The 13,099-nt window shown below is 40.7% G+C and overlaps 1 protein-coding gene across 2 annotated transcripts; it reads left to right on the plus strand.

Annotated features, from left to right (window-relative positions):
- The first annotated feature begins 1,709 nt into the window (after window positions 1–1,709).
- Window positions 1,710–7,370, plus strand: FGG (fibrinogen gamma chain). Of its 2 annotated transcripts, none has more exons than XM_030449635.1 (10): window positions 1,710–1,865; window positions 1,957–2,001; window positions 2,473–2,656; window positions 2,765–2,858; window positions 3,771–3,901; window positions 4,563–4,696; window positions 4,830–5,014; window positions 5,994–6,271; window positions 6,592–6,838; window positions 7,131–7,370. In XM_030449635.1, the coding sequence occupies exons 1-9, from the start codon at window positions 1,791–1,793 to the stop codon at window positions 6,789–6,791; spliced, it is 1,326 nt and encodes a 441-aa protein (XP_030305495.1). In that variant the 5' UTR covers window positions 1,710–1,790; the 3' UTR covers window positions 6,792–6,838; window positions 7,131–7,370. The 2 variants fall into 2 exon arrangements, with proteins under 2 accessions (XP_030305495.1, XP_008492021.2); XM_008493799.2 differs by having other exon boundaries at window positions 1,711–1,865; window positions 6,592–6,761.
- Window positions 7,371–13,099: the final 5,729 nt, after the last annotated feature.

Raw genomic sequence — 13,099 nt, forward strand, 5'->3', positions numbered from 1 at the left:
ACTACCTCATTACAAGCATTTTCATGTTTTAATTCTAAAATATTAGGTATTTTATCTCAAGATGAACTAAGCTGATACTGCCAACGTTGACTATTGTCATCTTTTCTGACTTCTAAAATTCTTTCCCAGGAACACAAAGCAAATTTTTCATAGCCTGTTAGCAAATATTCTTCTGAAACAGTTTCATCCTATAAGTACCATGTTAGTGACAAAAGGGAAGGGTGTGTTCTTTGTTAGAGTTTGAGGCATCCATGTGTTATGTGGTTCACCCTGTCATGTCATGAACATCATGTGCCAACCTGGCACTCACGAGTGTACACTCGTGTTTGAAACTGGGATAGTAATTTTGAAAAGTTCATAGCAGCAACCTGCTCACACTATATTGTCATCTCTAAGGCAAAACTGGAGGTTCACACCCTCCACATCCTCTGGACATGGAGCAAAGCAGCAAAGCAAGCTCCAGCAATGCTTGAGCAACAGTAGAAAGAAGATTCTCTGGTGGTTTCCTGAGTCTGTGTTAACTGCATCAATGAACCAATAACACAAGGGCAGGAAGACTTTCACCCAGTTTTATTTACTTTATTTTCACTCTTCAGGAAACAGCACTAGCCACCTAAAAGGTGGAGCCCAATCCTATTTGTATCAGTAAGGACTACAGAAGAACATACTGCACATGGCTTTTGAAGGTAATTAATTCCAGATTTGGAAGGGTAAACGTCTAGCATTGGTGATCATTTGGAAAAGACTTTTGGCAGCCTGGCAGCTTGTTGATCGAATGTGACCAGATGAGAAGAGGATATAAAGGTCAGGAACTCTCCATGTTTAAGGACATGATTATATCTAATTTTGTAATAATGTAACAGCTGGTTCTACAGAGTACTTTTTTCCATAGATTTTAAACACTTACTAAGCAAAGTTGAAACACCCATTCTGCTGTACAGAGGTGAAGTCATTAGTCTGAAAGCACAGATCTAGTAGTGACCACCAGTCCTACCATTCTATTCATCACTTGGTCAAACATGTATGGAAGTCAAAAGCCTCATTCACAATTGTCTCATCACACATGACATTGCACATTACCAGTGCTTCAGCTTCATATAAGTGTCCCACAAATCTGATTTTTAGCATAAAAAAGTCTAAGATTTTATTCTGACATTATGTGGATGGATCCTTATAGGATAGGGAAGATTCACACTTTCATTGCTTGTGAGAAATACCAAGGCTTCCTTCCCAGACATGCCACAGCTCAGCATGACTGCAGACCTTTCTTTGCCTTAGTTTTGGCACCTGCTGAATAGGAAAAATGGTGTCAGTTCTCTTTGCAAAGCACACTGAGATCTGTGGTGGGAAAGTAACACATAACCACAAAATAGTACTTCTTGTTAGGCTGTTGGTAGTTTTCACACATAATTCAGATAACTACTGTGGCTTTTCCTTGTGCTGTTTGAGTGAAACTTCTGCCAGCCCCATGCCACAGCCATGTGCAGTTTCCTTATGCTTGTGTTACTAGCAGCAGCATTTCCATTACCTGTCCTACCTTCCTGCCTGTCCTGAGACCTCCTGACTGGAGCAGAGATCAGACAGATAAGAGAGAAGCAGACTCTGAAAATGGGAGGAGTAAGAGATGTGTGCAAATTCTGGGAATCCACCTCAAACCTCTACTCCACCTCTTCCCATCACCTCCCAGTGCCCGCCCCCAGCTCCAGGTCCCTTAAACTCCCTCTGCCCTGGGCTGGCTCGAACATTAGGAGCTGCCGACTGCACCCTCAGCAGCATCTGGTGGGACAGACATGATGGTGCTGAGGTTAGGGAGCTGGGCTCCCCTGGGCTCTCTCTTCTCCCTGCTCTTTTCTACCTGCATGGCGGTAAGTGAAGGGACAGCCTTAGAAAACACATCGGTGAGGAAAGCTCTGCCAGAGAAAATTCACTGAAAATGGTCTTTTTTCTTCTCTTCAGTACATCCCTACCAGAGACAACTGCTGCATATTAGATGAACGATTTGTAAGTACCTGAACAATTTTTTTTTTGTCTTCAGAGTCTAATTAAAGCTTTCCCATGCCGATTATTAGCTGCCATTCTCACTTCTAGTTTTATTTGATCTTCATTGGTGGTTTCAGTAATTATTACATGCCCTGAGCTTAAGCCTGTTATCTGTTCATAGAGGAACACACTTCTTAAAATGTAGGGAGGCTGTGCTGATGGCAGAAGCCACCACAAGTAACTTCAGAAGACACCACAAGTAACTTCATGAACTCTTTGCTTACTAGGTGTATGCATGTACACAGAGAGTGAACCTAAATTGCCTTTTAAAATTCAGATTTACAGAGAAAGAGGCAAATGCCTGATCTTTTTTATCCACAATCATTTGTATAAGCAGTGCCTGAAAATTCCCCTGCCCAAGTATTCTGCTTCCCCCTTTTTTTTTTTTTTTTTCTTCTGAAACATTGCCAGTGATTATTCTTTCCTCTTTAGGGTAGCTACTGCCCAACGACCTGTGGTATTGCAGATTTCTTTAATAAATACCATCTGACCATGGATAATGAACTGCAGGAGATTGAGACAATGTTGCGGCAGATCAGTAATGCCACAGGAACAGCAGAACATTTGATCCAACACATCCAAAGCCTCTATTCTCCAGAGAAGCAGACACTACCAAGTGAGAATATAAAAATAGCTTCATAACTGAAAAATATATATTATGTAGTTTTATTGGTTTCTGATTTTCTTAATTGCAATAATTTTAATACTTTTGTCTGCTTTACAGATTCACTCGATAATTATACTCAAAAGTCCAAGAAAATAATTGAAGAAATTATCAGATATGAAAACACTATTTTGTCTCATGAAAATACTATACAGTAGGTATCTTCCACCTTTTACAACCCTTAACAGTCCAGATTATGGTGTTTTCTGTTCTTTTATCAAGTGCAGCTAAGGCTCCCCCAGAAAGGTTTTTTGTGTTCATGTGGAGCATTGTGCCCACACTGTCATTAGTAATTGCCTAGCAAGACACAGAAGGATCATGAGGATCTGGTCTTCTATTCTCTGTTCATTTAGATGAGCCATTAATGGTGCAAGCACTGGAAGATAAGAATGTCAGGAAGCATGGCAATAGTTTTGTTTCTGTTTCTTTTGCTGTGCCAACTACTCCTAAAATTTTTATAATCACCTTAGGAGATTTTAGTAACATGAGTTTGTGCTGTAATGCAGAGTATATGAAATATTTGTACAGTCATTTCCTCCGCCTACTTTGGCTGCTTATATCCATGAAAACCAGCTGAGTTGCGTTGATATAAACCATAAGTTACTATAAACTCAGTGGTAGTCTTTTGTAAATTGACATTGAAAATAAAATTGAAAACATCATTAACTAGTCTAAATCTTAAGGTTGCTTTTTCCCTGAAAGTAGAAGAATCTCCAGTTCTAAGACATCAAGGATGAATATTCTTCCACTTGCAGCATTTTATTTACAGCATTTATATTTTACAAATGCATTATCATTAAACAACTTGCCACAGGGTTACATTTATACATTAATTACTGGTTTGAGTTTTGCTGGTTAGAGCCAAGTCAAGTTTTGCAGAAGGTTATTAGGTGTGCTTCCCTATTTTGGGCTGGCTTCCTCAACTTCAAACACCAGGCACCCCCTTTCAGAGAGGCAAGTGTAGCACAGCATGCTGCAGAGGTGAAGCATTTGTGAGGTGAAATGGGCATTGTATATTGAGCAAGAGATGAACCAACAAACCATTTGTATGTCTCTCTCTGTCCAGACAGCTGACAGACACACACATATTGAACAGCAACAGGATCACACAGCTGAAACAGAAGATTGCTCAACTGGAGTCCCGCTGTCAGGAGCCTTGCAGAGACACAGCTGAAATACAGGAGACAACAGGAAGAGGTATGCAAAGTGCTTCTTGTATGGTGGAGGGCTCAATGAGTTATGAGCACTAACAGCTGGCAACACAGCAAGGAGTTATTTGTAATCTCATGGGGCATATATTTCTGCAAAGATCCAGAAGATTGAAAGTAATGAAGCCAGTGTTTGGATCAATATTAGTGCTAGGAAGATGCTCTCTGCAAACAAGGCATTCGGATGGAACAGAGGTGTCACTTGCTTGTTTGGATTTTTTGGCCAAAGTATGATTATCCCAAAATGTATTGTAAACATGAGGGACATGGATAGAATTTCCATAGGAAAGACAACTCATTATCACCAAAAAAAAAAAAAAAAAGAAAAAAAAAAGAAAAGTGATTCTTCCATTAACTCCCAAAGTACCTTTTTGGTTGCTGTAGAAATTAGTGAAATTAGTATATTTTACATTTAAGTTGCTTAAACTCTGTGAGACTAAATTCCTCCTAATATTAGTCAACTCCTGTGACCTTCATTCAGATTTTTTATGGCAATTGCATTAAGGTGTGTGGACTAAACAGCTAATTTTGCAACAACAACAATTTAGATGTACTGGATTTTTTGCACTAAGAATGTCACAATATCAACTAAGTGTGAAGATAGAAATGAAACTAGATTAATAACAATCCTTTTGATATATTATCTTCAGATTGTCAAGATGTTGCAAATAAAGGTGCCAGAAAGAGTGGCCTTTACTTTATCAAGCCTCAAAGAGCCAAGCAGTCATTCCTGGTCTACTGTGAGATTGACTCGTATGGCAATGGCTGGACAGTATTACAGAGGGTATGTCACTTACTTATTCTTTCCAAGAGCAAGCTTATTTTGTCAGCAATGTTTTTATTTACCCAAATAAGGTACATGTATTTCTGATTGAGGATTTTGGTGTTGGTTTTATGTTGGTTTTTTTCCCCCTCAGAGGCTGGATGGGAGTGAGGACTTCAAGAAGAATTGGATTCAGTACAAGGAAGGATTTGGACATCTGTCTCCAGATGACACCACTGAGTTCTGGCTCGGCAATGAAAAGATTCATTTAATAACTACACAGTCCACTCTGCCATACACCTTACGAGTAGAACTGGAAGACTGGAGTGGCAAAAAAGGGTATTTGCTTAAAACCTACTGTTCCCACTTCTATACCAGTTTGCACAGCTCTCTGAAAAAATGTCTAAGGGTCTAAGGGCCCTTAGACCTGCTAACATGCATAGGACACTGCTTTGCCTCTGAACTCACAGCTGTGGCAGCAGTCACTATGTGTGACTTGTTGCCAGGTATGTGTGTGTGTCTAGAGGCCATGTGCTGGCAGCCCTGGTTTCTTTGGTGGGAGGAATCTGATTCGTCAAGTTTGTTCACATCTTATGCACCTTATGGATGAGATAGCTGTTGTAGATCACTTCCAACTTCCTCCTTCTTTTCCTTTTCCTTTTCCTTTTCCTTTTCCTTTTCCTTTTCCTTTTCCTTTTCCTTTTCCTTTTCCTTTTCCTCTTCCTCTTCCTCTTCCTCTTCCTCTTCCTCTTCCTCTTCCTTTTCCTCTTCCTTTTCCTCTTCCTTTCCCTTTTCCTCTTCCTCTTCCTTTACCATTTCCTTTTCCATTTCCTTTTCCCTTCCTCTGCCCCTTCCCCTTCCCCTTCCCCTTTCCCTTTCCCTTTCCCTTTCCCTTTCCCTTTCCCTTTCCCTTTTCCCTTTTCTCTTTTCCCTTTTCTCCTTTCTCCTTTCCCATTCCCTTTTTTCCTTTTCCCTTTTTCCTTTTCCCTGTCCCTTTTCCCTTTTCTCTTTTCTCTCCTTTTCTTAGTTTCTTTTCTTTGTATTCGTTTCTCCAGGACTCACTATCCTTGCAAAAACTGTCGATCTTTCACACATGACTGAAGACCAATATTCAGAAAACGTGTCCAAGACTGGAGCCCAAACGTTGGTTGAATGTGTGTCACCGAGCTGAGGCACACAATCATGTAAAACCAATCCCTTTTCAAATGCTAGGATGCCATAAAATTTTTTTTCTGCATTTCTAAGGCCTATGTGCTTTTCATCGGTGCATTTACTGGGAATGCAGCATGCTTATATTCACCATTCTCTTTTGTTACAGCACTGCTGACTACGCTGTGTTCAAGGTGGGAAGTGAACAAGACAAATACCGACTGACTTACGCCTACTTTATTGGTGGTGAAGCTGGGGATGCCTTTGATGGCTTTGATTTTGGAGATGATCCAAGTGACAAATCCTTCACCTTTCATAATGGCATGCGGTTCAGCACCTATGATAATGACAATGATAACTTTGCTGGCAATTGTGCTGAACAAGATGGATCTGGATGGTGGATGAACAGATGTCATGCTGCCCACCTCAATGGCAAATACTATATAGGTAAAGTAGCTTCTAAATATCCAGGACACCACATTTCAGTGACAAAAAAATATGAGTCAGTTACACTATGTTTTGCCATCTGGTGTAGACTATTCTTTGCAATAACTTTTAGCAACTGCAAGTAAGATCTTATGGCTGCTCTGCAGTCCAAAGTGGTAGAATCAGTCCTGAGAGAAACAGACTCGTTGGAGAAGGGCAGTGAGTGGGGGCTGTTAGCATGCCCAGGGATAGCATGGAGGTGTTAGTTCCAGAAAAATGTAGGGACACATTAACTATTTTAGAAAGCAACTAAGTGCTTTGCTCCAACTGATGTTTTTCAGATGGTGTATACACATCAGAAGATGCTGGTCCATCTGGATATGACAATGGCATTATCTGGGCAACCTGGCGTGATCGGTGGTACTCCATGAAGAAAACTGCAATGAAAATCATCCCTTTCAACAGACTGTCAGTAGATGGACAGCAGCACAACCTAGGCAGTGCCAAACAGGTTCGACCACAGGCCCGAGGAGATATTTAAAATGGCAACAGGATATAGTTGTGATTTCAAACACTAAGCATGGCCAGGTGAAGTGTTAAGCCCACTGCATCTTAGGGCAGTCGGCTTTGTTTAACATTGTGTCACATAAATATTAATAAATATTTCATTTTCATATATTTTCCAAATCACTATTTGCTTTAACAGATACGCAAATGGCTAGATCAGAAATAATCCCTTGTCTTCATGTGTTGTAAATGTTACTTTTTAAATTTCCAACTAGTATAACAACGTGTCAACATTATCAACATGTAATCATAGCCTTATGTGCTTCTTTCTTTAGAAGAACATTAAAATGCTCACCTCTTTTTTCTGTTGTAGGTTGGAGACTCCTAAAGGGACAATTTCACAAGGAGTGGTCTGAACAGGAAAAACAAGTATTTCATCTCTTAGACACTGAACTTACCCAACATTACACAGTTCAGTTTTCACTGCAAAGCACCACCGACTGTAAAGGGCCCAAGTCTCTTCCCTGAGAAGTGCTTACCTCTGTACATGAGGTTCTGGTTTGGTTTTTTTTCTGTACAAATTATCAATAAATTTTTGATAATTACAAAAAACCCTGAAGTTGTTATCTGTGCTCCACTGTTGGCCAGAGAAACCAAAGTAAACTTTATGATGGTTGGAAGGTTACTCTGATCAGAGCTGTTTGATTCAGTTATTCCTGAGTTGCCTGCCCGTAGTTTCTGCTTTGTTCAGAGGCCACTGTTGGAGTTATTTCCCCATAATATGTGGCTTGTTTGCAGACATTGTTTTCTGTTTTCTGATGAAACTGATTTGTGACACAGATCAAAGTACACAGCAACTTGAAAGAGGCCTCGTTTACTGCTGAAGGCTTAATTCTTAACAGAGCTTACCACAAAATAATAAACACATTTTCTGTCAGGATATGTTAGGAGTATACTATCAATGACCAATAACAGATATCTTACTCCAGATATCCTCTCAAATATTACTCAGAATAAATGCTTCATTTGCTATGTAGCACATAGTATTACACTGTACCATCATTATTCCTATAGAACCCATTTTTATTTATAAATGTTTTTAAATTAATGTAACGTATCTGGTGCCATTATCCAACAAAAAATATTAAAAATTCCAGAAGAGATTACCTGTATTTTATTGGTACTTATTTTTTCTAGACCTGATTATGATTTTCCATGTGATTCATTTCAGCAAGCTTGCAGCACAGACTAAGAACAGCAATGAGTTTGTGGTGTTGACTGAATGCACTCAGCACGATGAGTGCTTTTGAGGAATAGGTTAGGAAATCACATTAGGGTTGTAGATAAATTGCTCAACAAAAAATGCACTCAGAACTAAATTATATATCTATGTAGCTATCTCAAGCTGATATACTAAGAAGTGAAGTTTGAAGTGTATCCTAGTCTTTATTTTTAGCTGCTAGTCAAAGGCCAGTTCACCTGGCATTTCTGAAGATCTCATTCAAATGCTTTAAGGACAGGGAGACATTACAGTAATAAGACAGATCTTAAGGGCAGTTTATACCCCCTCAACACTTCTTAAGTTTTGGTGCCCGGGTCTCTAGTGAGTCATGATAAGCGGCTGCCCCCCTGTCATTTTTACTGGGATTGTTTTGGCTTAGTTGAAGTTTAACCCTTGGGCCAAAATCTAAAAGGCAAGCAAATTTCTCAGGAGTTGGTGAGCAAAAGCCATCATTAAGACAGAGTCAGCTTGGGGTTACTGATAGTTCAGGATGAGGGGCAATGCCTCCACCCCACTCAGTTGGGACATTTGCACAGGTCCATGCAAGCAGCCAGGATGAACAGCACAGTGCCAGCCTTGACACCCAATTCCTCAGCAAGCAAAGCGTTTTTCCTAAATATTTTGTGACATGAGGCCTCTCCCATGGTTTTTGTAACTGAAGTAGTTGGTGTAGAGAGGCAAGGGGGGAAGGATGGGAGCTGAGGGCTGGCGAGCCCAGTCTGACCCTAGTTCTGCAAACGGACACTTCAGTCTCTTCCACTTTGTTTTTTCAGTTTATCCTATCTATGGTATGACTTCAAGGTTGTTATATATTTTTTTATATATATATATATATATATATATATATGTATATATATTTTTTATGCAATGTGAGATTAAAAAATATTCCTTTCCTTACTGTCACTTTGACTTTGTATCCACACTCTGCTATGTCTGAGCTCTGATTTGCCTCTCTCAGTTTAGCTTTACCACAGGCCACCATGGATTATTCCATGACAGCCTGCTGTAACTACACCCATTTCTATGGTGTGAGCTGGCGTTTTGTGGGTTGCTCACTAGAACTAAGATTGGCTTATTCTTCCAGTTCATTCATTGATCGGTGTCTTAAGTTTTCATAAATCATTTTAACCTCTCTGGAGAGCACCATCTACTCCAGTGGTCAGACAGGTGAGTTCCAAATCCTAGAAGCCTGATCTTTCAAAAAATCCTATGCCAGATTTTATCAGTGAGTCTGCAGGATCCCAGCTTGCAGTTCTGTTCTCTGGGTCCTGAAAGAAGACTGTTAAGATACATGCCTTCAGGTCCTTTGTTTCACTATTTCTAGCCCTCTAAATACCAGAAAGTGGCCTAAAAAGACCTTCTATTTCTTTTCACTCTTAGAGGGACAATAATGTTCTCGGGGGTTTTTTGTTTGTTTTTTTTTGTTGTTTTTTTGTTTTTTGTTTTTTTTGCAAGCAAATACATTCCAATTTGACTTAATGCTCCCGATTTGTATACAGATGCTCATATTTCTCTTTCCTTAGTCTTTATTGTACCTGACCCTCAGACCATAGCCTACAGTGAAAGTTGTCTGTATTTCAGCAAGCCCATCCCCCCATGAGTTTATTATATGACCTTGTGGCTACAATGAATCTGCTTTTCTTTCATACCTTGTACTTGCAATCACTCTTCCAAAGACCACTGTAGCACAAAACAGAAAAATCAGGAACAGAAACACTTTCTCTTCTGCATGCTCACTCCAAATTAAAAAAAATCCCCAACAAAACAAACCAACCAAACAAACAAAAATACCCGCATCAAAAAAAAATGTGGATGAGAAAAGGATAGTGGTAGAAAGAGGCAAATAAGGTGGATGGACTGAAGGACTTGCTGGGTCTTTTAGACCCTGGTACTGTTTGGTGAAAATATGGGACCAGATGCAGGGACTGGCTGGTAATGAATTCAGAAATGTTAAGTGTTCCAAGGAGAACATGAAGAGACAGTGGAGCTGAGAGTTGGAGCTGAAGGAGTTGGAGCTGGACCAAGAAGAGGGGAATGAGCACATAAGAGAAGGAGAAGGCAACACTTGGAAACTGGTGGTGGGGACTGGTGGTAGGACAGGAGACAGGGCAGTGCTGGGCAGCCAAGGTCTGGCTCACATCTGTGACTCATAAACCAGAGCTAAGTCCCAGACTAGTGCTGTGGCAACCTGCTAAGTGCAGGACACCTGAAGCAGTGGACTGCAATTCCATCCTTTGGTCATGAATTAAAGTTAAATCCAAAGTTTATCTAGCTCCTGGCCTTTAGCCTTTCAAACAAACACAGGGAGAAGTGACTGGATGATTGCAACAGGAAAGCAAAGGTACAGGCTTGAGGTCAGGACCAGATTCAGCCCTTAACTGGAAGACCTGAGAAACTCCTCCTTCACCCCAGCTTCACCCGTCAATCCCTTTCATGTGAAGCAGGAAACCCCTCTTAGCTTATTTAATCTTTATGATCAGTTACCAATTTTTTCCAGTCCCTCTAGCCCTGATGGCCAAGTTTTACTTGGACCAGAGCTTAAGTTTTTGATGTCTGAAGGTCACCAGGGAGCTGTGTTCTCCACCAGCACCAGGGGAGACCTGGCACATGCTGCTGCCATGTCCAGTCTGACATTGGTTGCCAGTAACCAGGACAACACTTTGCAATCATCACACCCTCTGTTAGCATGACTAAGCAGGCAGAAATTCCACTGCTTGATGTGCCCTGACTGGTCCTGATTTTTAAGATCAATTAAATTACAAAAATAATCTTTGGAGAGTAGTGAAGATCATAAAATCGAGCTCTTACAAATTGGAAAACCCAGAACTGGGGTGACACTTCACATCTGAATTAAGAAAGATGCTTAGTTGTTGCCTAGCTTAGAATGCATGCAGGAAGATCAGGCAGGGCACAGCTGAAACCCTGCAGAATTAGATGCTGCTCCTGCCCTCATCCCCTTGTTCCTGTGGGACCAGAGGTCAGATGCTTTGGCATCTTGGAGCTGGCTGCTGGATGTTCCTCTGAGCCCCAGTGCAGGCACAGAGAGCACCACAGCTGCCATCATCATGGTTTGAGTGGGACACTCTCAATGGACCCCAGCAGATTTTGGAGTAAGCTTCTTTTACTCTGTTCTGTAAAATAATTAGCCCTAAGCCTGCAAGGCTTCCTCCCATGGGAATCTTTCCCTCCCTCAAGCACTCTGTTGTTCTCTGAACTGTTTCTAATTCTTTCACAGAAGTGCTGCAGCACAGTGAGCAAAACTGGGTAGGGCTTGTAGTGGGCAAGCATCACCAGTCTTGTCCCTGCTGAAGTGAGCAGCTGAAGATTTTGGTCTTTCATTACATTTATTAAATGCTTTGAGTTCAGGAGCTGCTTCACAGACATTTATCAACCAAACAGCAGAGCCACAGTTGGCTGATCTTCAGACTGAGCAAAGGTAACATGGTCTCTTTGGCCATTTGGTGCTGAAGTTAGCTGGGTTGTCTGGTTGCTGAAATCAGGAGAGGTTTGTTGCATCATAGCATTACTGGCACTTCATGGGATTCAGTGGAAGACTTTACAAAACACACCGCAGGGAATCAAAATAGACAAAACATCTTTTTTCAGACTTTGCACACATAGGATTAAGCCTTATATATAATATAAACCCTTTGCCATGCAAAACTAGACCCTGATGGTGTAGCTATTAATCAATGACATAAATCAATGTAGCACCATCTTAATGAGCTCTTCCATCTTCTGCTACCTGAGGATGTGACTCACTCTCAGAGAGATGGGTATAAGTTCTGCTAAGTTTAAGAGGGCTTTCCTAGGTAAGAGAAGCATGAAGTGCAAGACCAGAAATGGGGTCCAGTTGATCTGCAGTGAACTTTACACAGAGAGGTTTCAAGCCTCCTGAAGGCAGAAGACAAGAGGAAAAAAAGAGGAAAGGAGGATAAGAGAAAACCTGAGACACTGCTGGAATGGATCCAAAGTTACAAGCAGCTATTTTGCATTAAATATGTTATACAATGCCAGAGTGAAGCTTAAACGCATCCCTCTAAATCAAAATACAAATAGATGTTGCAACCTGCAGATGATGGAGAGTTATGTGAATATCATGTGGTCTTAAAAAAACAAGAGAGGGTTTTGTTCTTTCAAATGATTAGGCCCACATTTGCTCAAATAGAGGTTTTCTTGCTCATTACCACTTACTGTGGTGACAACTTTTGAGACAGGCAGCAGCTCAAGTGTCTGACAGCCATGTACAACACTTCTCAGTATAGTTTGTTATAGACCTCATGGCAGCTTTATCATCACACTTGAAAACTCTATGTACACAATTACACAAACATTTAAGGAGACACGACTCCTTAGGAAGACCTAGTTATGATTAAGACCTGTTCTGGGACATTTTCAAGTACCACTCTACTCTGCTCTTCCTAAATAGGTGTTCATTTCAAGCAAGTTCTGCTTGATAAAAAATCAGAATACACCATTTGTGTAAGAAACAGCGTAATGTCACACACATTGCACATTATACAAACACCAGTAAGGTCCAGCTTAAAAAATGCAGTAAACTGATCTCTGCAGGCTTCAGGAATTAGTTTCAGTTGATGACCACGTGGTCACATATAAGCTGTATCAGACTTTCTTAGACTAATACTTGCTTTGGAAAGCCCAATGGATTTCACAGCAGTGGAAGACAATCAAAGAGAAAGGGTAAACCAGTTATTTCCTTTTCCTAATATCAGCTCCTTGATTATGTGAGTTAAATGTCCAATGCACAGAGTGTGTGTCTCCCAGCAGGTAAGAACTGCTTGATCACACAAGGTCCTGAATACATCTTTGCTGGACACCCAGTTACGAGAACTGAAGCATTAGACAGACTTTTTGTTTTCCTGGAATACATTGTGCTACCCACATGTTGGTGTGGTACAAACTTACCTGGAGCAAACAACATCAGCAACTTGTGCAAGAGGCCAGAGGTAATCACCTAACAGGAGGGCATTTGGCATGTTTTTTCTCCAAACAGAAGGTAGCATAATGATTAATCTCAGTTCCACAGTAAGGTTTAAATT

This window comes from Calypte anna, chromosome 4A (assembly GCF_003957555.1).
Source record: "Calypte anna isolate BGI_N300 chromosome 4A, bCalAnn1_v1.p, whole genome shotgun sequence".
Classification (NCBI taxonomy): domain Eukaryota; kingdom Metazoa; phylum Chordata; class Aves; order Apodiformes; family Trochilidae; genus Calypte; species Calypte anna.

Coding starts and splice junctions, on each gene's coding strand:
- FGG (XM_030449635.1), top strand. CDS start 1,791: ATGATGGTGCTGAGGTTAGGGAGCTGGGCTCCCCTGGGCTCTCTCTTC. Junction 2,657..2,764: donor AGAGAAGCAGACACTACCAA/GTGAGAATATAA, acceptor TCTGCTTTACAG/ATTCACTCGATAATTATACT. Junction 6,272..6,591: donor CAATGGCAAATACTATATAG/GTAAAGTAGCTT, acceptor GATGTTTTTCAG/ATGGTGTATACACATCAGAA.